Source organism: Rhinolophus ferrumequinum, chromosome 3 (genome assembly GCF_004115265.2).
Source record: "Rhinolophus ferrumequinum isolate MPI-CBG mRhiFer1 chromosome 3, mRhiFer1_v1.p, whole genome shotgun sequence".
NCBI classification, from domain to species: Eukaryota; Metazoa; Chordata; class Mammalia; order Chiroptera; family Rhinolophidae; genus Rhinolophus; species Rhinolophus ferrumequinum.
In genome coordinates, this window is record NC_046286.1 from 25,965,462 (window position 1) to 25,993,284 (window position 27,823).

At 36.0% G+C, this 27,823-nt stretch overlaps 1 protein-coding gene across 2 annotated transcripts in view; it reads right to left on the reverse strand.

The window, feature by feature from the left end:
• Positions 1-27,823, reverse strand: part of KHDRBS2 (KH RNA binding domain containing, signal transduction associated 2) — a 518,678-nt gene that overhangs the window by 183,599 nt on the left and 307,256 nt on the right. For both annotated transcript variants that reach the window (XR_004421664.1, XM_033093385.1), the window contains exons 5-6: positions 15,649-15,776; positions 7,165-7,363 (exon numbers count right to left, since the gene is read on the reverse strand). Coding sequence is in view for 1 of the 2 variants with exons in the window: in XM_033093385.1 (XP_032949276.1) it covers positions 7,165-7,363; positions 15,649-15,776 (327 nt within the window). In the remaining variant the exon portion in view is untranslated. The remainder of the gene's footprint in view (positions 1-7,164; positions 7,364-15,648; positions 15,777-27,823) is intronic.

The window sequence follows — 27,823 nt, forward strand, 5'->3', positions numbered from 1 at the left end:
TAAACATTACAGTAAACGTTTATCTTGAATGAGAAAGACAATCACAACCAACTACCAAATGTTAAAAGCTGAAAATACTACAAATTCTCCAAATCCAGAAAACAGTATAGTATTTTTTTTAAACTGCCTTATCTATACCCATACTACTTTTCCATGTTTTTTAGAGGCATAATTTTTGATCACCTTCTAAAATTATAATATTTTCTGTAGCGAGGACAGAAAATTCAGGGTTTTCTTTCTCTAGCACGGTTGATAGAACAATTTTGTTATTTTTGACAGTTTTGAAAAGATTCTTTCAGTTTCACAACTTACTACTGGTTCTGTTATAGGCTATTAGGATTAGTGTCAAATTGAGGGAAACTTCTATCACGTTTCGTTCATAGCTGAGCTGAGTGATAGGAAGAGTTTTACACAGAACAGATCTGGCCCAATACAACTGAAAACTTTTTTTTTCCACCACTAAATACATACTTTTTGCATCAGTGCTGCAGTTCACAATCAAATAGTCAGTCTTCCATCCATGAACTATTGTGTCATGACAATAGGTTAGTGAGTAAGAGTATTCCTGGAATCATTTTTATAAAATAATGTCAGGAATACCTAAATTATACACATAAAAGTATTCCACTAAATGCAAACTAAATGAATCTCCAACACAAAATTCACTTAGCACTCTCTCACAAATAGCCATGCGCCCTCTAAAACCATCTGACCAAATGAAAAGTGTGACAGGTGAGGAAGTGATCTCAACATATAGGAGGTAAAATACCTTGGTTTTGCAACAAGAGATCTCATCCCGTGAGTACACTGATAGGACTCTCCCAGTGTCTCTGAAAGGAACTTCTTTCTTGCCTAGCCCTCCCCACAACCGTCCTTCCTTCTGTCCCCCAACTCTCACCCCCATCCATATACTAACATACCTTGGAATGAGCCTTCATTGCTTTTTCTTTTCCTCCCACATCCACTTGTCATTAAATCCTATTGTTTCCATCTTCAGTGCTATCTTTGTAAACACATCTCAGTAAACCTCACTCTTATTTAATCCCTAAATCTTCTTTCTTCACTGTGTCTCCAATCCACTAAACAATTGAGAATTATAAAATTACCCCAAATCTTAGTTTATCCTCTGCTCAAAAACCTTTACATGGACAAGTAAAGTTATGATGTCAGCATTTTAGGTTATCTACAACTCCATATTATTTCCAGTGCTATCTTAAAAGAATTCTTGTTTCCCCAAATTGCCCTCTCAGATTTTTTAGATTTGCTTTGAAACGTCCCTTTTCTTGCCCTCCCACTTATTATCCCTTTTGCATAGCGCTTCCTCTCTCTTCTCTCTACTTTTCAAAGTTATACTTATTCATCTTTGTTTGCTATTATTGTTTTCCTTACCCTTTTAGAGGCTTTTCTAAAGCATCCATGCCAGTAGTGATAATTCCCCTTTGGAGCAAGTATAATCTCTTTTTGGCACTTAATATATGCTATGTTGTACTCTCAGTCATTTAATATTTATATAAAATATGTATATGTACGTGAGTGTGAATATGTATGTCTTTCTAACAATGTCATAGGTAGGTTCAATTCAATTGCTATTAGCAAGCACTTTACTTAGAACTGCAAAGATAAAATACATTTAAGAAACATTTCCTGCCTTTAGGATGTTTAATCTTCTAATAAAGAGGAGAAACGAGCAAAAATTATTTCTAATAGAGGAAAAGAGTAAGATAGCTCTATACAGAAATCACATGCCTTAGTTGTTAGACTAATCTTTGTCTTCCCCACTAGATGGCACACTTGTGAGAGTAGAGACAGTCTTTTTAATCACAGTTTTTATACTTCCAGCACCTAGTTTCTGGAGGTACTGAGAGGTGTTCATGCAGGGGCTGGACGATGTCCTAAATATTGCTAAGAGAATGCAAAGAAGTATGGATAGGAGGTATGAAAGACACATGTTCTGTATATATATGTGTGAGTTCTCCATGAGACAAGTACTATGTAAAATATTTTAACGTGATAAAGATACAGAGGTTTTAGAGACAGAAAACGAGGTGAAAGTCTGAATTCCAAGCTTCAGTTTCCTCTTCTCCTAAAACAGTTAATTAATAACTGGTTGGTTGCGTTATCAGAGATTAAGTAAATTAGTATACAGTGACTGGAACCTAGTAGTTTAAGTTTTAGTTTACTCTCTTTTAACACCATAGAGCTAATCGACTTCATATTTTGGTGTGTGGGTGTTTTTTTTCTGAAATCTACTTTTCAGTTCCCTAAATATACTTCAATCATGATGATGGATCTCTAAAATATAAATGTATTCTTCTTAACAGAAGGTCAATGCAAAGAAAATTTAAAATATCTAAAGTGGATCAGGATGTGTAACAAATAAAAATCCACATTTTTTTTTTTTTTTTTTTTTTTTTTTTTAGGCCTAGCTAACACTAATGATGGTTTTAAACAGCAATCTTATTTACAATAAGCTGTTTCTTGTCAGGCAAGCTGCAAGCAGTGGATTTGATTACCTATATGCAGTCTGTGTGGCCAGAAAGTTAATGCTGAGACTCAGCAGGGAAGAAGGAAGAGTCTGAAGAGTGAATTGGCTTGTAGTGCCATTTATAATAAAGGGGACCTTTTCTAAGAAATTTTATCTGAAAGTTAAGAACTCCTTGAGATTTTCACCATCAACTCAGCACGGTGCCATTATTTTGTTACTGAGACACTTAAACTTTGTTTTTCTTATACCTTCCAGAGGAATCAATAATTTAAAATTAGAGCAGAGTAACAGCTCTTCAGTGTTAATCTAGCTTGGTGCTGAGACTTCAAAAGACTGCTGTCAGCAGTTTACAGCTGTGTAGTAAAGTACTGTATGTACTCATTGGATTGTTTATAGAAAAAAATTAAAAATAATGACATGTGACAGGTTTTCATATGGCATAAAAGAGTTTTTTAAAAACAGGATCTACTTTTTCCTGTGATCAACAGTACGTTATCATACATTTATTTTGGTATACCTGCCAAGTTCATAATATTTTCTCCTTCTCTGAAACTAGTGTCATTCCCACACTAGACTTGGGGTTAGGTCCTTAAGAACCATGTTTATATTTTGTGAACTTCACCTCTACCTGACACTCACCACTGGTGGCTGATCCCAGACCTCATTTCCAGAAACTCCTGCCCTACTGTCCATAGCTGACTCACTAGCATTAGTAACCTGACGAGCCTGGGTGAATATGATTCTCCTACCTGGGGATCTAGATTAGGACTGAGAGACAACCAGCCAATCAGTCCCTACAGGTGACAGGAACTGGACGTGTAAATTTGGCAGCTCTAGGGTAGACATATTTCACCATGTGCTGACCCATGTTGACTAGAGAAGCCCCAAAATCCAGCCTGTAGATTAAAATGAAATAGAAACATAGATGCTGAGAAAAAAAGAGAAGAGATATGGGGAGAAACTCTTGATAGTTTCTAGTTCTTTGACTCAGACCTTTCTTAAGGCCTGATGGCATTTCTATTATGGAAGTTCATGATGTTACAGTCATATATCACCTCCCAGGTGTGTTTGTTCATTTGTTTACTTAGTTATTTATTACAAAAAGAAGATAAAATGTGTTTTGCTATTTGCAACCAATGATGCCCAATTAATTCACAAACGTGACTTTAACGGGTCCATAGCTTACCCCAGACAGAAATTAAAGAATATTTTACGTGATGGAGTTTTATATAATAATTACTTTTTACTGAACGTCTATATGTTCTAGGTAGTCAGGCACACTTATGTTATAAGTGCTATGAATGTTATTTTTAATATATTATATATTATATACATAGTGTATTATCTCTAATATCAACGCAGTTTTGTGAGGCTGATGGTTGTCTCCAATACATAGAAGGGAAATCTAAGCCTTGGAGTGTTTGTAAATTACACAGCTACAGACACAGCTAGAATTCAAATCAGGATGCTGCTGTCGGTTTCCAATGGCAGGTCCTGTCCCCCCAGCAACACAACAGACTTCCCTGAAGGCCAAACACCTTCAGTAGGATCTCAAACTGAACTTTCCACTTACCCCGTGGTACTCCTCATTTTAATAAATGACATCTCAATTTAACCTGGGTTCAGTTTAACCTTCACTTCACAAAAATTATCCTTTACTCCTTTCTTTTTATCACACATCCTACATTTATTCCATCATCAAATCCTAACAGATCATTTTCACAGTACACTCAGAATCTAACCTCTTCTCATCCCTTCCAAGCCATCATTTTGTCAGTGGGAGATATTGCAATGAGTTACTCACCAGTCTCACTTGTGTCCACCCCACCCCATATTCTGTTCTCCATGATGCAGGCAAGATAAACCTTTAAAAATATAAATCCAGAAACTGGATGGCTCAGTTTGTTAGAGCGCAAGCCCTGAACATCAGGGTTGCCAGTTCGATTCCCACATGGGCCAGTGAGCTTCCCCCTCCACAACTAGATTGAAGACAACGAGCTGCCGCTGAGCTTCCGGAGTGGTGGCTGGATGGCTCAGTTGGTTAGAGCGTGAGCCCTCAACAACAAGGTTGCCGGTTCAATTCCCACATGGGATGGTGGGCTGCGTCCCCTGCAACTAAAGACTGAAAACGGCGACTGTACTTGGAGCCGAGCTGTGCCCTCCACAACTATATCGAAAGACAACGACTTGGAGCTGATAGGCCATGGAGAAACACACTGTTCCCCAATAGTCCCCAATTAAAAAAAAAAAAGAATATGTATATATATATATATATATATATATATATATATACACACACTCACACACACGATATATATATATATATATCGTCTCTTTCTTGTCTCGCAAGAAAGATCTCATCCCTTTCTTGCACAAAAATTTCCAGTGGTAACATGAATTGTCCTGTCCATCTCTTGACCTTATCTACTACCTCCCCTCATACATTTTGCTCCAGCTTCAGTGCCCTCCTTCCTCATCCCCATATATTTCAAGCAGGCTCCATTTCAGGGCATTTAAGTTAGCTGTTTCTTTAGAGGCAACCCCTTGGCCTAGACGCCCCCCTTCATTTGCCAAACTTTCCAGTTCAGAACAACCTTTCCTAAGGGCCCATTCTGCGGTAGTGCCCTCCCTCTACCTCTCTTGAGAGCGCTTATTCTCTACCTGACATTACTTTAATTCATTAGTTTATATATGTTTGTTTTCCGTCTCTTTCCACTAAAATCCAAGTTTTATTGAAAGCAGCTATGTGGTCTGTTTTGTTCACAACTACTTCTCTAGGAGCTTCAGAACAGTGCCTGAAATAAGATAGACGCTCATTAAATGACCAAGTAAATGAATAAAAAGGATTAGATAATTTAAATGTACGTACAACATTCAGATTACATGACTTTACATATACGTTTTCTTACTTTAAGAACCAACCGTCCTCCTTGATTTCCACCTTTCAGAATATCGCCTATTCTACCCATGTTCCTATAAACTCTTTATGCTTTCATAGATTACTCTTATTTGCCATTATAAGGTGACTTATTGACTATAAACTGGAATACTTGTGAAAGGCTACAACGATTTGCCTATCTTGTTCTCTTTCATGGTGCCCTATATGTGCCTTATAAATTCTTTGATTAATAACAGTGTTGACCACTATTAACCAAAATGCTTTTCTCTTTCTTTAATTTTTGAAATAAAGATCTAACTGTATAAGCCTCTATTTGGAAGACAAAAACACCATAGTGGCAATGTACATAAAGATGGTAAAACTAGAAGGTTCTTCAGAGATTAAAACATGATCCCATTATCCCTGTTGCAGATTTTTAATTCATTCACTTAACAAGTACTTATTTTGTATATACTATGTCTCAGGGAAGAGGTGGCAGAACCAAGACTAAACTCTGTATTTCATGACCTGTGGGTTTGGCTTGTTTATAGAGTAAAATATGTTTTCTGCTTCTGATTTTGGAATTCCCATATTGCCCAAGATTTTAAATATTAAGACCTGATTTTGTATAAAAGATACTTTAGAAGAACACATCTAAAACTTATACTATTGTTAGAAATGGACTTCTATCAATATTTTTTCTTCACTCTTGCAGGAATTAGTTATTGTTTCCTATTTAAGCAGTAACATTATTCCCCAAAACTAACTTAATCTCCATATTAAAGTAGTCTTAGTGACATCTATCAACCATGCTCATTTTATTATTGGCTTAAATTTTACTTGGTGATTAACCAGCCCATAGAACATTTATAGGTTTTGAGTGTCCAGCATGTGGCAGTAACTCTCCTTGAAGAGTTTATATTTAGTAAGTAATCACTCACAGACGACATGATGTTTGTGGGTTGTTGAATGAAACAAACATCCAGATCAGGAGAGTAATGTGCTGCAGAGGTTAACGGCAACATGAATCTGTTTCATAGGATGATGATCTGGTTTGCATCAATACACCCTGACATTTAGAGTGGACTGACTATCGTTATACAAGTGAAGAGGAAACTGTCCCTTTTTACAATTTTCACAATCTAGTAGGAGAAAGGGATATAGGGACTAGAATGCAATGCGACCTGTGGAATAGTAGCAACCTGGATGGAAGGTCAAAGGGTGTATCAAGCAATACAGTGGATGATAAGAGAGGGGGATGTTTATAGACATTGCACTTCTTCTACATTTTTTTTAATTCTTCATAGCTGCCAATCCCATATCTTTCATATATATTGAAAGAGATTGTAAGGATATATAAAGGAAAGACCAGCCACATTCTCATGCATGATTATCAAAGTTTGTAATATACTCACATTATATTTGTCAAATATTTCTGAGGTTTATGCTAACTTTCATTATGTCCCAGGAGAATCTTCTAAATATATGATAATTTACATTATGTTCATAATTATTTCCATTTTGAAAGTGATAGTCTTCTAAATATAAGAAATCCTCAGGATACTTTGATTCTTAAAACACAAGCTATTTAACTGGTCCTAACAACAAGCATGGCTCCTGTAAAATGAAAGCTTTTGCCAAAATGTTAAGGTTTAAATGCACTGCTTTAACCCTGTTGCAAATGACATTCATTTTTGGCAATAAACATCATTTACTATATTCAACATATATGAATATCTTTGAGGTTTAGTTTGTTACCCAATTAACTCTTCCTCACAACTGATTTCTCAAGGGTACTTACATATTCTTCATAAGCCTCATGGGCTGGAGGAGGAGGTGCCCTGTATCCTGGCACTGCTGGTGTCCCCCGGGCTCTCGGGGTAGGGACGCCTCTAGCTACAGGGGGTACTGGAAGAGCTCCACGGGTCACAGTGGTCCCTCGAGGAGTGAGGACACCCCGTCCAGGTGGTGGGGGAGGAGGAATGGCACCCCCACGGCCCCTAGGAAAAACAGGATATATACAGATGAGAAATAAGTGTTGTGAGAAAGGGACTGGAACAGAGAAAACTCTCATCTTACAGTCTCCATAGAATGGGGAGAAATCCAAATTTATGTCAGCATGCGTGTGTGTGTTTGTGTGTGTGTGTGTGTGTGTGTGTGTTTATGTGTAATTGAGATTCTTTAGGATATAAAGTACTTTGACCTCCAAAGTTGAATAAATTTTGTAAATACTGGTTATGACTTAGTGATAAAAATGTAAAATAATTTGGTATTTTTTCTTTTTTAAATATATTTTTATTAAACTATAACTAACACACCATGTTATATTAGTTTCAGATGTAATTTATACACCATGATAAGTCCAGCAACAATCTGGCACCATACCACTCTATCACAATATTATTAACTATATTCCCTATGCTGTACATTGTATCCCCATGATTTATTTTTTTTTATACCTGGAAATTTCAGCTTCTTATTCCTCTTTACCTTTTTAACTCCCCTTTAAAATTTTTTTCAATTACAGTTGATATTCAATATTACTTTATATTCATTTCAGGTGCATAGTATAGTAGTTAGACATTTATATAATTTAAGAAGCGATCCCCCTGACTAGTCTAGTACCCACCTGGCACTATACATAGTTATTACCATATTGTTGACTATATTTCCTATACTTTACATCCTAATGACTATTTTGTAGCTACCAATTTGTACTTCTTAATTCTTTCACCTTTTCCACCCTGTTTCCCAACCCCCTGCCATCTATCACCCCAATAAACCTAGTACCCATCTGACACCATACATAGTTATTACAATATTATTGACTATATTTCATATATTCCTTATACCCTATATTTCCATGACTAATGTGTAACAATAAATTTGTACTCTTAATCCCTTCCCTTTTCTCATCCACCCTACCAATGACCCTCCATATGGCAACCATCAAAATGTTCTCTGTATCAATATGAGTTTGCTTTTGTTTTATTTGTTTGCTTGCTTGCTTTGTTCTTTAGATTCCACATATAAGCAAAATCACATTGCGTCTGTCTTTCTCTGTCTGATATACTCCACTTAGCACAATACCCTCCAGGTCCATCCATGCCACTACAGATGGCAAAAACCCATTCCCTTCCATGAGCGAGCAATATTCCCTTATATATGTGTACTACCTCCTCTTTATCCATTTATCCATTGATGGACACCCAGGTTGCCTCCACATCTTGGCTACTGTAAATAATGCTGCAGTGAACATATAGATGTACACATCCCCTTGAAATAGCGTTTTGGGTTTCCTCAGATAAATACCCAGAAGTGGGGTTACTGGGTCCTTCTTTTGTCACTTAATAGCCTTTGTTTTATAGTCTGTTTTGTCTGCTCTTCATATGGTACTAGCTTTTTACCCCTACATTTTTATGAAATATCTATTTCCATCCCTTTACTTTCAATCTATGTATGTCTTTTGATTTGAACTGGTTCTCTTGTAGGCAGCATATGTAAGGGTCTTTTCTTATCCATTCAGCCATGCTGTCTTTTGATTGGAGCATTTAATACATTTATATTTAAAGTAATTGTTGACAGATATGTTGTTATAGCCATTTTATTATTCATAAGTTTGATCTTTTAACACAACTTAAAATACTGGTTTGGTGGTGATGAACTCTTAGCTTTTTCTTATCTGGGAAGCTCTTTATGTCCTTCAATTCTAAATGATAGCTTTGATTGATAGAGTAATCTAGGTTGTAGGTCCCTGAAATTCATCTCTTTGAATATTTCTTGCCAATGCCTCTGGCCTGCAAAGTTTCTTTTGAGAACTCAGCTGACAGTCTTATGGAAGCTCCCTTTTAGGTAACTAACTGCTTTTCTCTTGCTGCTTTAAAGATATTTTCTTTGTCTTTAACCTTTGGAATTTTAACTATTTTGTGTCTTGGTGTGGGCCTCTTTGGGTTCATCTTGTTTGGGATTCACTGTGCTTTCTGAACTTGTATGTCCACTTCCTTCACCAGATTAGGGAAGCTTTCCATCATTATTTCTTCAAATAGGTTTTTAATTCCTTGCTCTCTTTCTTTTCCTTCTGGTACTCCATTATGCAAATGTCTGTATGTTTGATGTTGTCCCAGATTTCCATTAAAGTATCCTTATTTTTTTGGATTCTTATTTTCTTTTTGCTGTTGATTGGGTGTTTTGTGCTACCTTGTCTACCAAATCGCTGACTCAATCTTCTTCTCAATCACTCTAATGTATTCTTCATTTCAGTTACCGTATTCTTTTTTTCTGACTGGTTCTTTTTGTGTTTTCTATTTCCATATTTATGTTTTCTATCTCTTTGTTGAGTTCTCCCTGAGATCATTGAGCATCCTTATAAACATTGTTTTGAACTCTGCCTCTGGTAGAGTGCTTGTTTCTATTTGTTTCATTCTTGTTCTGGAGCTTTGTACTGTTCTTTCATTTGGGCCATGTTTCTTTGTCTCCCCATTTTGGCTCCCTCCATGTTTTGTTTGTTTGTTTGTTTTTTAAATGGATATGCAGGGCTGGTATGTCTCCTGGGCTGGCCTTATGTAGTGGTGTCCTGTGGGGCCCAGTGGTGCAGTCTCCCTGGTCACCTGAGCCAGGTTCCCCAGGTGTGTCCCTTTTGTGGGTGGTATGTGCCACCCTGTTGTAGTTTGCTATGGGCTGTGTGTATGACAATAGGGAGGACTGACCTTCTGGCTGATAGGTTGTGAGGACTGGCCTTGACTACAGTGGAGGAGCTGCTGTACAGGGGCTGACTCTATGGAACAGGATTCACTTTAGCAGGGATCTGGTGCCTGCCCATTCTGCTTTTTGGGTGTGTCACCCTTGTATGCAGCTGCATGGTTTTCAGACTTGGTCTGAAGCCAGTGTGTGTGTTTTTGAGATTCTTTAGTATGTAAAATACTTTGACCTCCACAGTTGAATAAAATGTGTAAATATTGGTTATGACTTAGTTATCATGAGAACTATGTAAAATACTTTGATACATTTCTTTATAAAATTAAAAAAAAAACATAACCAAACCAACCAATCAAACAAAAATGAATCCACTCTCATGTTATTCCAACCTTACCAACGTGACCCAAATGACAGCATTGTCTATGTGACTCAATGGACTATCTATGAAACTGAGCTGCTAAATGTCAATGTCTACTCCATCCTGGAGGCTATTGATGTGCAGTGCTGTCATTTACATACATACACACACACACACACACACACAAAACACACACACACAACACACACACAAGACGAGAGAATGTGTCTGCACTTCAATACTTAACAAAATGTGGAACATTAACCATAGTGATACTATTCTGTTTATTTTAGTAGCTTAAGATTGAGGTCACTTGAAATCACAACTCATTGTCACTGATTTATTATCATGCTTGTAATCCCCTGAACTGGTACAGTCCCTGCTATAATTTATTTTCCTCTGATAACTATGGTGCTAGTGAAATACATTAGGACTCTGCAATAAAAAGAATAGACTGAATACTCTGTACTACAATGTTTTACACAAAAGTAACATGTACTAAAAGCTGAAGATCAAATAGATGCAGCCAACTTTTATGGTATGCTGAAACCTCTGGAAAGGTTGAGTGCTTGTCTCAAGTCTTTGGGCAAAAGCGTGGTTATTTCATTTTTTATTATATCTGAAAGGCTGGCCTCAAGAAAGCACTGATTTCAGCAGGAACACTAAAGCTTTGGGAAAAATAATGATCATTGGGATGTCAACAATCACACTGTTCGGCTGAACCCACAGATGGGGAATGTAGGTTATGCTTTCTGCTATGAATAGCAGTCAGCTGGCTCTTTCTTACTTGCAGAAAATGAGCTTTTACAAGTGAATAGTAAGAATGCTGGTAAAGCTCTTAAAAGTTTTAAATAGATTACAGAGTTGATGAATAGAGAAATTATCAGACAACTTTTGTGAGTCTAATGTATAGAGAACGCTCTATTAAATTGAGGGAAGGTGAAATACAAAATACAAAAGACCCACAAGGCCAGGTGACTGCTTCAAGCTTAACATAGCTAAAGAGACAATATTCTACATTACCATAATATAATGCAATATTTTGTATTATCACAGTAAGATAAAAACACACATATAACAAAGGATGCAAAGAGCAACATTACCTTCACTAAGCCAAGCACCTATTTCCTCATAAATTGGGTGAGCATACGTTCAGCTTTGCCCAGAATAGTTCTGATTTACAACTGTTATCCTAGCTTTCTATTTAGTTTAGCATTTTAACCCTCTCAAAAGTATCCACGTGTCGCTAGTAAATTATATGTCACCCTACTTTAAACAATAGTCACGAGTCCGGGGTATACCATTGAATGATCACAGGTAAGTATTAAACTCCCTGGGCCTGAGGGGGTTATTTTTCCTAATGGGTAAAATCAGATTTCTGAATCTGTAACAGTTCTTCCTGTTTTACAATTGTGTGATGTTTGCATCAAATTTAATTGTTTTGTAAACTGTCTCCCAGACATGTAGTCCTAGGATTCCTGTCTCTTGAATCTGACTCATTACCTCCTTTCGACTATGTCCTTTCCCTGGAATATTAACCCCATAGCTCTTCTCTCCAATCCAACTCAAGGTTCATGCCATCTTATTTAGGATAGAGTCCCTGACTGAATCCATACCACAGTATTTTTTTCCTTCATGTTTCTGGCTTCTTATAAGTCTGCCATCTTTAATTCTTCAACCTCTGCTCATTCTTGAATTGAATATAATGTAAAAAATTGCTTTTGCCACTTTGTTGGAAATATTCTTGACTGAGCTTTCCAGTAGGCTACTGATTTCAAAATGCACTGGGTTCATTTAACCCCTATTCCACTGCACCTCCCTTATATTTATCACGTGGACTACTATCTAGAAAATGCCTTCTTTGGATTTTACGTCTCAGCTTTTCTCCACATGTCATCCCTCCTCGTTTTTACTCCTCGACCTCCTTCACTGGTTTCTCTATTCCTGGTCCCACCTTGGAATATGCTGTGCCCATTTTCTGTCCTCTATCTGCTTTATTTTTCTCATGGTGCACCCTGCAGTCCCTAACTCTAATAATGGCTATTATTTATTTCCTTCCTAACATATCCCATAATCTAAATCATGGGCTTTATGTAAAAGGTTCCTTAATGTGTCTGAATATTACAGCTATGTGAAGACCTTTGAAAAATTCCAAATTCTAGACCACAACCTAAAGACAATTAAATCTTAATCTCTAGAGGCAGGAAGCCCTCAGTGATTCTAACATGCACACTGTCTGGGAGCCTCCCTGCTTTATAAGCATCATCTAATTTGAAAAATCTTGACTAGCTTGTCATGTAGCCATTTCTAAGCGATTTTAAAGGTTGAGAACCAAGGTGCAGAAAGTACAGGTTACCTTCCCAAGGTCACACTAGCACATTCATAGAGCTAGGATTAATTATAGGAATAATTATAGTATTCATTTAACTTGGCCATTCACCTAATTTAGTTGAGGATATAATAATCTCTAACCGGGCTAGACATCACAGAGCTATCCTTGTCTTGGGCCATCTTTCTTCTCCAACATCTAATTGGGCACTACTTCCTATAAATTCTAATCTCTGATCTACTCCTATATTTCTACACTCCAAGTGGTGTTCATTTCTCTTTTGGATAATGGACTTGTCTTCTCCCTTCCAGGAGTCAGTGTCTCTCTGTTTCTGTCTCTCTCTTCCTCTCATTGCTCTAATTTTTCTCTATCACCCACAGCGGTGACAGAGCAGTCTTTCTTTAGAAACAAATATGATTATTTCCCTCCTTAATAAACTCCATTAGTTCTGTGCATTCATTCTCACTATAATTAAAAAAAGCCTTCAAAATCTGCCCTTAATATTTTATTTTCCACTGTTTGCTCTCACTCAAAGTATAGTGGTGATGTGTGTTAGAGATGCCATATATCTTAATTCTTCAGTTATGTGATATAAATTATTATAATATATATATGTAATGCTTTTTCTCCGGTAATGCTTTTTCTCTGGTATGTATTATTACAAAATTAGTTTTCATAGATGTGTCTATTGAAACATAAATTCCTCTAATTAAATAAATTTTCAACAGATTATTATATACGTTTAAAAATATTCCAGGTACCAACCTTTTTTAATATAAGTGTAACTGAATAACATAATCAATTTGTAACTTACTATATATATGTACAAGTTAGCATCTATTAACTTATGTGTTTAGGAGCTTTCTGATCGATATGATTTTCTGTTTAGTGGTTTCCTTATTCTTCTTTATTTGTAGATACATTTTGTCATGTGGTTTTGTAGAGAAGACAAGAGTTCTGCTCCATTTACTGTTAATACATTAAACATATCAACGCAGTATTGGAAGCGAGGTTTAATTTTCAACATTAATTTTTCTTTTCTTTTTATAGATGCAGTATTAGATCTGTATGATATATGGGATATTAAAAAAACAAAAGCGTTCAATCAAATTTTTAAGATAATTAAAAATCTGGTCCATAATGCACTATTTTTATTAAATCATCAAAGAGATTAAAATTTTAATATAAAACTTTACTGAAATTGAAATCTTATAGGGTTCACTCAAATATGGCAAATGTAATATTACATTAAGGAACATCAATAACAAGATAAAATCTATTAATACAATGATTTTATAATATCATAAGCAGGTTAATGATTATTTTTAAAAGTGGTCCCAATTTCAAATAATACAGAGTAAAAACAAACTTATCTCCTTTGTAGACATACATTTTTTTAACTATAAAGAGTAACAAGTTTATGATTCAAACCATATGATTTAATCAGTTAAGGTACCTGCTATGTCATTTCACCACCTATCATGATGAGGTTAGAACCATATAAGGTTTTATTAAAATGCTGATTCCATAAAAAATATACTTATAAAAAGTTATGTCACATTAACTTTTAGCAATAAACAAATGTTTCTAGATAGCATTAGAGAGGTCTGTCTTTTTTTCCAATTTTTAAAGGTAAAAATGTAAAAATAAGCTCTAGAACACTTCAGAAGTTTTTCCTGTAGTCACATGTAATTTCCAGAACTGCCACCTTTTACTTTTAGATTGTTACTGCCTTGGTATTTTATTTGGAAATTTATTATTCTTAACTTTTTTTATGATAAGTTTGAAACTGAGGTATTTATGATTTAAATATTTATTAAAGTAGTAATCTTTTGACAGTGGTGGTTGAAAATATTTGGGGCATAATTTAATAAATAAATTGAATCAGCAAAGTGTCTTAGAACCTCTTAAAGGTATTTTTATACAATATATGAAATAATATTCTAGATCTATGTCCTTTAGAGATTTGAAGGCCAACTATAATAGGGTGAGAGAATGACGGAATTGCATAGTCTGTGTGTGAAGGCTGTGAGTATTTTTCACTTTACCTCTTTGCAAACCAATGCTTTCTGTTGAAAGCTTGACAAATGCAGAACGTTCTCTGACAAAACAAATGTTCTCTGATGACCAAAGACACTGCAATGTCAAATGTAACTAAACTTTAAATACTCTTACCATCTTCCATGCAAGAAGTGAGCTTCCAGAGTTCTGTACCGTTGGAATATATATTATCTATCTATCTAAATATCTATTTTTCTTCTATCTATCTATCTATCTATCTATCTATCTATCTATCTATCTATCTATCTATCTATCATCTATCTATCTATCTATCTATCTATCTATCTATCTATCTATCTATCATCTATCATCTGTATATCTATCTTTATCACCTATCTTTCCACCAATCTGACAACATTATGTCAATTCAAGGGCCACTTAAGGCACAGACAAAATGTATAAGTTTCTCTTCATGAAAGGTTATCTTGGTTCAAAAGACAAATGACTGTATCATCTGCATGCCTTAACCTGTGGACAGAACCAAAACATAGAGACTCAGGTTTTCTCTTCTTACTTTCTTAGGACAGTTGTTAAGAGCTCCAACTGTGAATTCTGGAGTCCAATTACCTGTGTGACCTTGGGAAAATTCCTTACATGTTTCTGTACCTCAATTTCTCACATGTAAATAATATTTAACCCCAGTATGGAGGACTTGATGAGTTAATTTTGGAAAGTTCTTTTGTTCTATATAAGCATTTGTTGTTACTGTTTTTGTAGCGGTGGTGGTTATTGTTGCTGATGTTGTTGTTGATTCCTTGCTGTGATTACGTGAGAGAGGAGGCCAGCAAAAAGATCGCCATCTTCACTGGCTGTTAATTTACTTTAAGTAAAAACTAATGTACCTTGAAGGAGTTGTGGGAGCTATTCTGATCCCTCTGCCTCGAATGCCTCTGCCACGACCAGAGTCCTCTGAGCCATTTAAGTAAGATAATTCACGTAGTTGTTCTTGACGAATTTCATCATTGTAGTCCTAAAAGGAAAAACAAAAACAAAAAACAAAAACATGACTTGACAAGTTAAAAATGGGGCATGAGGTTCTTTGAGCTTAACAAACACAGTAAGAAAGAAAAATTTTCATTTATTTTCTGGAGCCTTGTATACAAAAATCTAAAACGACTTAAAAGTGTATATACTTCAAATTCTTGTTTTTATATAGAGACATTTTAGTTGCTTCTTTTATCAAGGAAGTAACTACTCAGCAAGAAATCACATGAGATTTGCTAGGATACCACTTGATGTGTTATCCAGAAAACGGAAAACAGCAATATAGAACAAGATCTTAGAATGCACCAAGGTTATGATTTCTAACAAGGGAATTGCTGAAAAACAACTTGAATGACTGCATGATACTCTTATAGCTCCTGATGTATAAACCAAAAAGGGGGCACTCTCAAGTCCCAAAGTACATACTGACCATGAGTTAAAATCATTAAAAAAAAGTACAAATAATAGAGCACAATTTCACACAACTGGGAAGCTGTGTAAATCCAACCAAACAAATTGATGGGCAATGTTTAAAAATAAGAAATTTTCTGTGTTCTAGCATTGGACTGATGGAAAGCGATAGCCATAGCAGAAGGCCAATATCACAGTAATAACCAGAGATTCAGTCAAAGTCAAACGGACTATCTCTCTCCTTCATCAATGTGAAAATGTATCAGTCATCTCAACAGGACCAAAGAGTGGATCTGAATCACTAAAGATGAATGCTATCTTCAAAACAACAAGTGTCAGTCTTATTGTTTTACCTTTTACTAATACATGTACACACATGCACCTGGTTACACACCACAAAACTGAGTAATTGGTTATTTTTGCTGATTAGTGAACATTTGGGCCTGTCCAAAACATCCATGAGTTTATTTGGTCCACACCAAATGGTCCTTGATATTTGGTCCTGTCAAAAATGTCCATGCTTAGAAAATGTACCTGGGTTCAAATAAACCATAATGTTTCTTTATACTTTTGGTTTACAGAATTAACACAAAAATATTATTTTTATTGGTCCAATAATTGTATTGCGGCTGTATTGCCAATAACAATCCTTCTTGCCTTGGCAGCCTAGCTAGTAACGGCTTATGGGGTTAGGTAGATGGTTGAGGTTCAAATGCTGCAAAAGAGCAGGACTTATATTAACCATGATTACTGAAGAAGAATCCTACAATAATTGAAATGCACAAAGGATAAGTTGAGGATAGGATCTCATGATTCCTGGTGTGTTAATACGTCAGCAAATATCAAGAATCTTTTGGGCGTGGACCAAATGTCCCTATGGACATTTTGGAAAGGACTAAATTCCCCGCAAGGATTTTTGCCAAATGGCCAATCTGATTACATTCTTTTTCAGTAAACATACGGTTAAATCAAATCAATCTAGTGGGTTTCCCAGTGTTAAAGAGAGGTCTAGGAGTTTAGTCTAGAAATATTTGTAAAGGGCAAGATAACAGAAATATTTGAGTCTTAGACCAAAATTCAAGTCTATTATCTCATCAAATGATGTCAGTTTAGTTCTGCTCATATACATTACAGTGACATTAAATGAAAACTGTGTACACTCACCTATACACCTCTGTCTAGAGAACTGTAGGGTTGCATTCAGCCTACAAGGATTTCTAGTGCATAGCTTTACCCCATGCTCCAAAAACTGCCTTGATTACAAGCAAAAATACTAGTTATACCAAAGCATTTATTTTCTTATTTTTAACATGTTTCTTTCATGTTTATCCTCTTAAGCACCTGATTATAATAATAATGGGCTCAACACAGTTGCTGGCAGAAGAGGTATACAGTAGAAAATTACAGTTTCTAACCAGTCATATATTATTTAATTTCTACACCTGTATTTTCACATTCAGGGAACAACCAAACTAAAGCATAAACATGTCTATTATTTTATTAGGATCAGGGAAAATGCATGAATTGCTACTTCTGAGTGAACTGACTGGCCACATCAAAATGAAAAATTCCATACTTTTCCATAGTATATTCCTAATAAGAAAAGGAATCTTTGCAGCTTCTTATCTAAGGAAAACCCATGGACTCTCAGGGTCCTTATGAATTGTAAAAAGGGATGGATTTTCATTATTGGCAACATTGAAGGTTGGGACAAAAAATAAACTGCAGATGAATTCAATATACGTAAAAATTATTGAGAGCATATATATATTTATGCCAGAATCAGAAAATATAATGTGGGTGGAGCCTAATTCATTATATAATCACAAAGAACTTCCCTTTAATGTCATTGCACCAGCAAGTCTAGGAGCTTCCTTCTGTCTTTCCTTTGTGTCAGATGTAGTGAGAAGGCTCTCTAGCCTTCCTTGGCTCCCTCCTTGTTTGTTTGTCACAGAGCATGTTCCATAATAAAATTCTTACATGTTATCTTATCAGAAATAGACGACACATTAGTTCATTTGAGTAGTATTGACTTCTAAGGTTCTGGAGTCATAAGAAATATACATATAAATGGGCGGTTGTAGTTTTATGGAATTTTAATTTGTATGTTAAATTTGCTAACACAGATATTCATTAAAAAGTAAAAATATGAGTTCATAAATACTACTAATTTGTACTTTAATGATATTATTTTATTATTATTTTATTTATGACTTTAATATTAAAAGACCTTTGAGAAAGAAAGAGATAGAGAGAAAAATAATCACCTAAGCATGTAAAAGTTCATTAGGAACAAAGAAAGGTACATTTATGACAATTCAGGATGAATAAAACAAAAGAAAATAATTTTCAGTCATTTAAAATAAATCTTAAAACAAAACAATATATTCCTTTAATTTGTATGCAAAACTGGAATATTTCAAAATTAAAAAAAAATAAGGCATACCCACATTATGAAGATAATGTTCTTGTCAAAAAAAAATGAAACTTGTAATTATGGATAAACCTTAATATTATTTTCAATAGCATTCCAAATTACTGAGATTCCACCCTTCAAATAATAAAGAATGCTTTACTACTTTGGGTACAGCTGCAGTAAATAAAACATACACACACTAAAAATACTCCTTGCCTTGCAACATGAGTCATAAAGTTGCTTTAAAAATGCTGATTGGTTTGATGTAGATTTGGTTTCAAACAAAAGCAATTTAAATAAGTAATAGTGAACCATAAAATGAATCTATCAAGGCCTAAATAACACAAGTATATCATACAAAGACATTTTAAACATTGATCCAAACTTTAATTTTCCTGTAATATCCCAAAGAGTCATTTTTGCTACCAAAATCAGGTCTTAAAATTTGATATCTTGAAATAATATAATAACAAAGATATTCACAATACTTGTATGTTCCTTTTGCTCAGGGTGAGGCAAAGTCGACCTATGGAACAATTTTCATAAAATTCATGAGTGTTTCTTTTTGCATCTCCAACAAGGCTCTCCCTCTGTGATGGCATATGGTGTAAACAGTATCCACAAAAGCTCAGAGCAGACAGATGTTTGGATGTTCCTAGAAAGGACTCATGCTCATAGTCCACATATTTAATGTATATGCATAATTTCCCAGTTACATGCACTCATGTCCATCTGCTATGATGGAATTTTGCCCAAATACAAATTGGGGAGATTATTTCACTTGCGAATAGATGCCAGGTAATGACAGGTGTAGACAGGCTACCTGGGGGGACCATTTTCCTGCCAAATTCCGTCCTCTGAGACTACCAGGGGCACAATTGCTGCACATTTAAAACTGTGATTATAACCACTGGTTACATGTGAACGTATACTTGGCTCTACCAATGCCAAGACTATCAGACGACATCAGGGGAGAATGATATGCAGACTGTAACCCATCTGGGCCATGACAAAGAGACCTGAGATTTCCTCAGCCCTTACAAACAGTTAGGTTAGGACACTTTCACCAGAGCAATAAAAAGAACATGCAGGAGGTAATGGGTCTTATGCCAATATCAAACCTGTAGATAAGTTGGAATGGGTAGGAAGCGCTTCCAGAAAACAACAAGTGCTGTCCTGAATATTATTTAGTGAAATATCTTAAGCTATTAGACAATATCTCTTAGCCAACACAGGGATCAGAAAAACTTATTAATAAAATGTGATCAAAATACAGTCAATTAAGATTTGTTAAGCTCAGTGCATGATTCTGCATAAGGTCTGTATAAAGACTTTATAAAGCTTATTTACCAAAGGACATTGAATATCACAAAGTAAAAATGTTGTGGACTTTCTATATAGAACTGCTACTTAAGGTAATTTCTGTCACTCAAGAATGTTTTCTCCTTTTTTCCCATTATTAAAGTCATATTGCACACTATGTAACAACCATCAAAAATAGGATAATAACTATACAGATTTTATGTAGATATTTTACAATATCAGAAAGGCTTGTTTTCTACCTTGTTTTAACTTAGTAAACATTGGCCACTGATATATGAGCTCTAGGAACCAAGACCTTTTGAATGAGCACCAAATAACGCATGTATTTGGTGGTGTACCTTCATCCACCCTAGTTATCAAGTCAGTCACTACCTCAGGATTAATTTAGGCTGGTAGATAAATACTTAGATCATATTATATAAGAGATTTGGGCTGCTTTTCACAAATACCAAGTTACATTTTTTATGTAGAGTCAAAATGACTGTTTTGTTCAGCAAATTTTCCTGCCAAGTTAATTTGCACAGGATACAGGAGCTCTATCTGCATTTTAAATTGAAACAGGCATTAGTTTAATACTTTGGCATATTATATCTACATTAATTCACAAGTACAAAAAGTGAACGCTTTGTTAACAGAGAGGTGATGATAATTGGTACACTGATCCAATGGGCTCAAATTCTTCTTAACACTGAAATCATAAGGATATATTTAGAGGAGACTGTAAATTCTGTACATTGACAGCATATGGTCCATGTCAGTGATTTTTATCCATAACCTTGAAACTCTAGCCCTTCTCCTAGACAAAGGAAATATATATATTCAAGATAGTAAGGAATCTAACCAGCCAGATTTTTTTTTTTTACAGTGCCTAAAGGAGTTTTGCTATAATAATCATTTTATTTATTCAATGTATTTTTGAGTAGCAAGTTAGTGCCAGGAACTACTAACACAGTAAACTGAACCAGTGGAGCTTGAGTGAAGTGAATATAGATGACTAGATCCCTACACTTGTTCATCAAATGCCAGAACAAGCAAGATTTCAATAAAATACTTAGGCAAAGAGAGAAGGCTTTTAAATATTATCTGTAACAGTGTCTACTCAAGTCAACTTTGATTCTTTTTGTTGCTTTAAAAAATATTTTATTCCCAATATTTTACTAATGTTTACTAAACACTACTACTATTTCGGTGGTTGCTACTTTTCTTGTTTTATTTTTTAAAATACTGAACTCTAGATTTCTGTTTTAGAAAGAAAAGTGTTAAATGAGGAGAGTGATATATATAGATGGCTCATGAGAAAATCGTTCCTAGAAGTTCCCCTTTGCTTTCACTCAAATGAAAATGTTACAATGATTCCTTCTACTCTATCATTTAATCAGGAAAACAACCTACTCAGTCATGGTAACCTTTAAAAAAATCTTGGAAAACAGTACAAAATATGTTGTGCATTATTTTTTTTTAATTATCTTTTTATTTGGCAGCTTCTAGTGACCTCCAAATTTAATCTTAAAAAAAAAAAAACTTTGCATAGTATTCTTCCTGAATATTTAATCATATTGAACAGAGTAGTCCTTAAAAATAATGAAAGTGCCACTTTTTCAAACAATGTGTTAGACGAGAATGGAATCATTGCCATATGGGAAAGGAGAATATAGCACAGAAGATGAGAAAAGGCAAGCAGGACTGAGAGTATCTGTCATAGAGGGACTCTGGTCTCGCTCCCCACACAAGAACGTAGGCTATGGCTAGGCCAAAAAGGAACACCCACGGAGCCATAGATAGGGGAGTCATACCACTATGTTCTCACTGCAGCTGTTTTGGAGACACAGGGAGCAGGAGGCACACCGTCATGCGGGAGACCCTGCTTGCTGTGCCATTTGTTGTGCGAGGCTGCCTGCGGGGTCTCTGCTCCCACTCCCCACATAAGAACGCAGGATATGGCTAGGCCAAAAAGGAACACCCACGGAGCCATAGGTAGGGAGTCATACCACTACAGTTTTGCTGGAGGCTGGAGTCACACGACCTGCAACCTGCTGTCCGCTTCTCTGCCTGCCAACCGACTAACCCACTCTCTACTCGACTCTCTGACTCACCAGAGCAGCCGCGGCAGTTATCAGTGGCTAATTGGCTAACTGGTTACAGATGACGGTCAATTAGCACCAGCTGACGGCCATCTACTACTCGAGCCAGCACCTTTCCACGTGAGGCTGAGAGCCTGGAAACTGCACTCCTCGCTCTGTCCTCACACAAGTGCTTCATCACAGTGAAATAAGTCAGATTGAGAAAGACAAATACCATATGATCTCACTTATATGTGGAATCTAAAGAACAGAACAAATGAAACAAACAAAACAGAAACAGACTCATAGATACAGAGAACAAACTGATGGCTGCCAGTGGGGAGTGGGTTTGGGGAGCTGGGTGAAAAAAGTGAAGGGATTAAGAAGTGCAAATTGGTAGTTACAAAATAGTCACAGGGATGTAAATTACAGCATAGAGAATATAGTCAATAAGGTTGTAACAACTATGTTTAGTGCCAGGTGGGTACTAGACTAATCGGGCAGATCATTGCATAAATTGTATAAATGTCTAACCACTATGCTGTATATTTGAAACTAATACAAAATAATCTTGAATGTCAACTATAATTAAAAAAAATAGTCACAGGGATATAAAGTACAGCATAAGGAATACAGTCATTAATACTGTAATAACTGTACAGTATCAGATGGGTAATAGATTTATTGGGGTTATTACTTTGTGAGATATATAAATGTTTAATCACTATGTTGTTTTGTACACCTAAAACTAAAAATAATAATAATAATTAATTTAAAAAAAAGACATGGTTGAAGTGGTATCAAGAATTAGCATTTAGGTCACAATCCTTCCCTAACCCCCTTCCCCACTTATTTTTAAAATTTATTCTGCAAACTGATTGGGAGAAGGTAACCATTTAATTGTTTCATTAAGAACATACTCTAGGATTCATCAGCATTAGTTCTGCGCTGTTATTAAGGTTATACTCTGATTTGTTTTCATTCCAATGAGAGAAATTATAGGCTCTCGAGAGGTGGAGATCTGCCAAAGGAGCTTCACTTTTCCTTTATTTTCTACGAAATACAGCACCAAACAACATCTGGACACTATGTCCTTTGCCTGAAGATAGAATTCTTATTTTGCTCGAGAGTGTCAGCAGTACAGGCTCGTACCAGTTAGTGCTAGGGATGGACAGCAGGGTTTCTACTGAACCTGTATAAACGTAACAAGGCCAAGAACTGAGAAGGGAGCATTTGGGACTCACTGCTTTCCTCACTGAACAAAATAAGCAAGTTCATTTCAGGAAGAAATATACTGTGAAAGAAAAAAAAAAAAGAACAGAGAAGCATGATTGAGGCACTGTGGACATTGGGTTAGATGGGAAGTCAGCCACAGTCTCTCTGAAGCGGTAATATAAAAACTGAGATGTAAAATGAAAAGGAGCCTGCCCTGTGAAGCTGTGGATCACTAGGTAGCTGGGCTGCAATGGCAATGAGCCAGGAAGGAGCTGAGCCTCTTTTAAGGACCTCAGAGAATGCAAGTGCATGTGTATCAGGAATTTAGAGAGCAAATGAGAGAGTGATACTAAGTCAGATAAGCAGGCAGGGGCTAGATCATGGAGATTCTTCTTGGCTTCAGGCTGAATATAAGAAAAAGGCCTAGGTAGTGTTTAACTGTCCAGTGAAACCACCAGTTTTATATCCTAACGGGGATATTCCAGCTGCTATGAGGAAAATGGGTTAAAATCGAACTGGAGTGTAACCTGGGAGAGAGGTAAACCCACTATTATAGCAGCACGTGCCTTGACCTGCAGTTGTCTCTGCTGCCACCATGGAAGGTGGTAGAGAGGAAGACCCATGGGATAACTGTGGATGTAGTGGGAGGTAGAACTGGCAGAGATTGTTCACAGATTAGAGAGTTACAAAAAAAAAAAAAAAAAAAAGGGTGGCCTCAAAGGTGACTCCTACGTTTCCGTTCTGTGCAACTGATTCAGTGGTGTCATCACTGAGATGGAAAGTTAATGAATGTGTTTTCCTCTTGTCTCTCTCTATTCTTATAAAATAAATCAAATTTTGTCTCTCAACACAGAGCCTTTTTAAATTGGGGGTTTCTAATGCGTGATGTGATTCTCTCCTATGTGAGTAGATTATCTTCTGGACAGTCATGCAAATTTTTAAGAACCCGGCTTAAGAAAACATAAAAGAGACAAGAGACATAGTCTGTTAATCCTAAAAGGGACAAATAAATACCTTTACATGTAGACATTTAGGGATCAAATAGATAGAGGTGAAAGGTTGTCAGTCAGAGGTCAAAAAGAACAATTCAGGCAGATTTCCATGTATAAAGTTATGAAGCCATGACAGAAAAATGATAGGGTTAGGGAACAGTTAATAATCCAATATTCCTAAAGCATCATGTCTGAGGTGGACAGTAGAAGGCTGAGTGGATGGAACATAGGTTGGGAGACTGGAGCCTTGTCTTCCCAAGACAATTAGTCCTCACCGATTGGCATCACCACGGACAGGCTTTAGAAGGATCCCTCAGGGACATGAATGAGGGGCTGGAGTTGGACGGATGTCATTCAGTCCTTGTACAGAAACTGAATTATTGTAGAAGATTTTTATAGCAGTCCAGACATGAAACCATGGAGGTTGGAACAAGGACAAAATTCAAGTTTTACTCTTAACTAATTTTGTCTCTTTGAACAAGTCGTTTCTGAGCTCATTTTCCTACCTGGAAAATGAAAGAGTGGGAGTAATGATCTAACTAAATGATCCCAAAGGTTATCTCCACAAGACTTTCTCATGAAGAAGGCTACTGTGGATAGCAATAGAAGCTCAGGCCACTGGATTTTTACTTTGCCACTGTAGAATCAAAATACAAATGGCTAAAGTCCTATGTGCACATGGAAATGTGCTGTCTCCTTGTCTATTTACATAATACTTTCTCTGTAAAACACACAGTCAAGTAACACTTGGCTTTGTAAGTCATCTTGTCTTATATTTTTCTTTGCTACAAAGTCACTGAGATAAACAGAGAAATAGAAAGGAAAACAGATTTAAAAAATAGTATCAACAAACCCTCAAGAGGAGAAAGAGAATATTTTAAAAAAGAGATTTACATTTTGGTTTGTTGTACCAGCATTAATGCTAGTGTAGAATATGAATTACAACTGGAGTCTTTGGACGCTCATGGCAGTAAAGGGCTTTTGTGGTTATTAAACACTTCAACTTTACTCAGGCATTTAGCAAACCACAAAAGCCATTAATTGGCTGTCTTCTGCACCATCACGGATATTGCTTCCAAAGCATCAGTAAGTACAGAGCAGATCTATGGTTCTCTTTCCTCCATCACCCCCCAGACAATTTATAGAATAGAAATACATCCCCAGATATTGCTTTTACAATGAACAAAAACATTCTGTCAGAAGGTCTGATCTCCACAGATTTTTAAAACACACTTAATTCTAAACTTAAACATACTTGCCTGATGCTTGCAAATCAGCCATTTTGAGGCCTAGAATACAATTTGAGTGATTTTCTTTTGGCCATGTTCTTAAAAAGCAAAAAAATATATTTGTAAAATCTTGTTGACTTAGAGACCTATACTGTTCTAAATTATTGATGTTTATATAGGTGGAGGCGTGCATGTGAAGAAGAGAATCCAACTCTCACCAAATTACTCTTGCAATTCCTCTAAATTATTTGCAACTCAAATAGAGTTTTGGGTTTCCGCCCAAGCTTTCTAGATATATCAACTTCTGTTTTGTCCCTATTTAGTATATAATTGTAGTATACTTATGCAAACTAATATTGGACGAATTGTTAAGTTCTGCCTAACTAAGCATTACGAAGAAACATTTATGTTCATTATCACCCTCAATACAATACTGATTTGAAAACTAAAAAATAAACTGAAAAATAATGCAGGATAAATTTAAAAATCAATCAGGATTTCAAGAGAATTAAAACACAAGCCACAGACTGGGGGAAAAAAAAATGTTTGCAAAAAGCGTATCAGATAAAGGACTGTTATCCAAAATATAAAATAGACTTTAAAATTCAACAATAAAAAAAATGGACAAAAGATCTGAACAGATAACTCACCAAAGAATACATATAGATTGATAATAAGTATATAAAATGGTGCTCAACATTATATGCTGTTAGTCAATTGAAAATGAAAACAACAATGACATAGAACTATACCCCTATTAAAGTGGCAAAAATCCAAAACTCTGACAACACTAAATGATAGCGGTGAGGATGTAAAGCAACAGGAACTCATACATTCCTCGTGGGAATGCAAAATGGTGCAGTCACTTTGGAAGCAACTTTGGTGGTTTTTGTACAAAACTAAACATGCTCTTACCACACAATCCAGCAATTGTACTCCTTGGTATTTATCCAAAGGAGCTGAAAAGAAATGTCCACAAAAAAAAATTGCACACCAATGTTTGTAGCAGTTTACTCATAATAACCAAAACTTGGAGGCAACCAACATGTCCTTCAGTAGGTGAATGGATAAACAAACTGTGGTCCATCCAGGCAATGGAATACTATTCAACACTAAAAGGAAATCAGATTTCAAGGCATGAAAAGACAGGGAGAAAACTTAAATACATATGAAAGTAGCCAATCTGAAAAGGCTACATACTATATGGTTCCAACTGTATGACATTCTGAAAAAGGCAAAACTATGAACATCATAAAAGGACTACTGGTTGCGAGGGGTTAGAGGAGAGACAGGGATAAATAGGTGGAACACAAATCATTTCAGGGCAGTAATAAACTATTTTGTTTAATACAGTAATGGTGTATACATGTCTTAGTCCCTTCAGGCTGTGATTACAGACTATCATAGACTAAGTGGTGTATAAACAATGGAAATTTATTTATCACAGTTCTGGAAGTTGGGAAGTCCAAGATGAAGGAGCTGGCAGATTCAGTGTCTGGTGAGAACGTACTTCTTAGTTCATAGATGGACTTCTTTTTCTCCCTATGCCCACATGGCAGAAGTCCTCGCATGGCAGAAGGAGTGAGGGATTTCTCTCCTTTCTAAGGGAACTAATTCCAGGCATGGGGGCTCCAACATCATGATCCAATCATCCCAAAGCCCCACCTCCTAATACCTTGAGGATTAGGATTACAACACTTTAGTGGGACATAAATACTCATTCTAGAGCAATATATGCCATTATACATTTGTCAAAATCCATAGAATGTACAACATCAAGAGTGAACCCTAATGTAAGTTACGGACTTTGGGTGACAATGATGTGTCAACGTAGGTTATCAATTATTATAAAGATACCACTCTGATGGAGAATGTTAATAATGGGGTAAGCTATGCATGTGTGAGGGCAGGGAATATATGGGAAATCTCTATACCTTCCTCTCAATTTTGTTATGAACCTAAAACTGCTCTAAAAAGTAAAATGCACTAAAAAGATCAATTAGGATATGATTTTGATTGCATGATGCCATGAAATAAAGACCATTTTTACCAAGTTGAAACAATCTATGGAAGCTTAAAAATTCATGGTGCTAGACAAGTCCTTTGTTCATCATCAGAGATAGAAGGCTGCTCAAGCCTCCTCCATGTGCACTAAAGGTCTCCAAGGAGCCCCGTGTGCATCATGAACACACTGAATTCCTCTTTATGGCACCTCAGTGAATGAAAGGCTGGCGGATTATTACCCCCCATTTATAGACTCAGAGATTAAAGGATGAATGGGAGGCGAATCCCAAGCAGGGATTTAGTGGTAGAAAACATTTTAAATGTCTTACATTTCTCATCATTATTCCAGTTAAATTATTACTATTTCATTTTCCTCTTGTTCT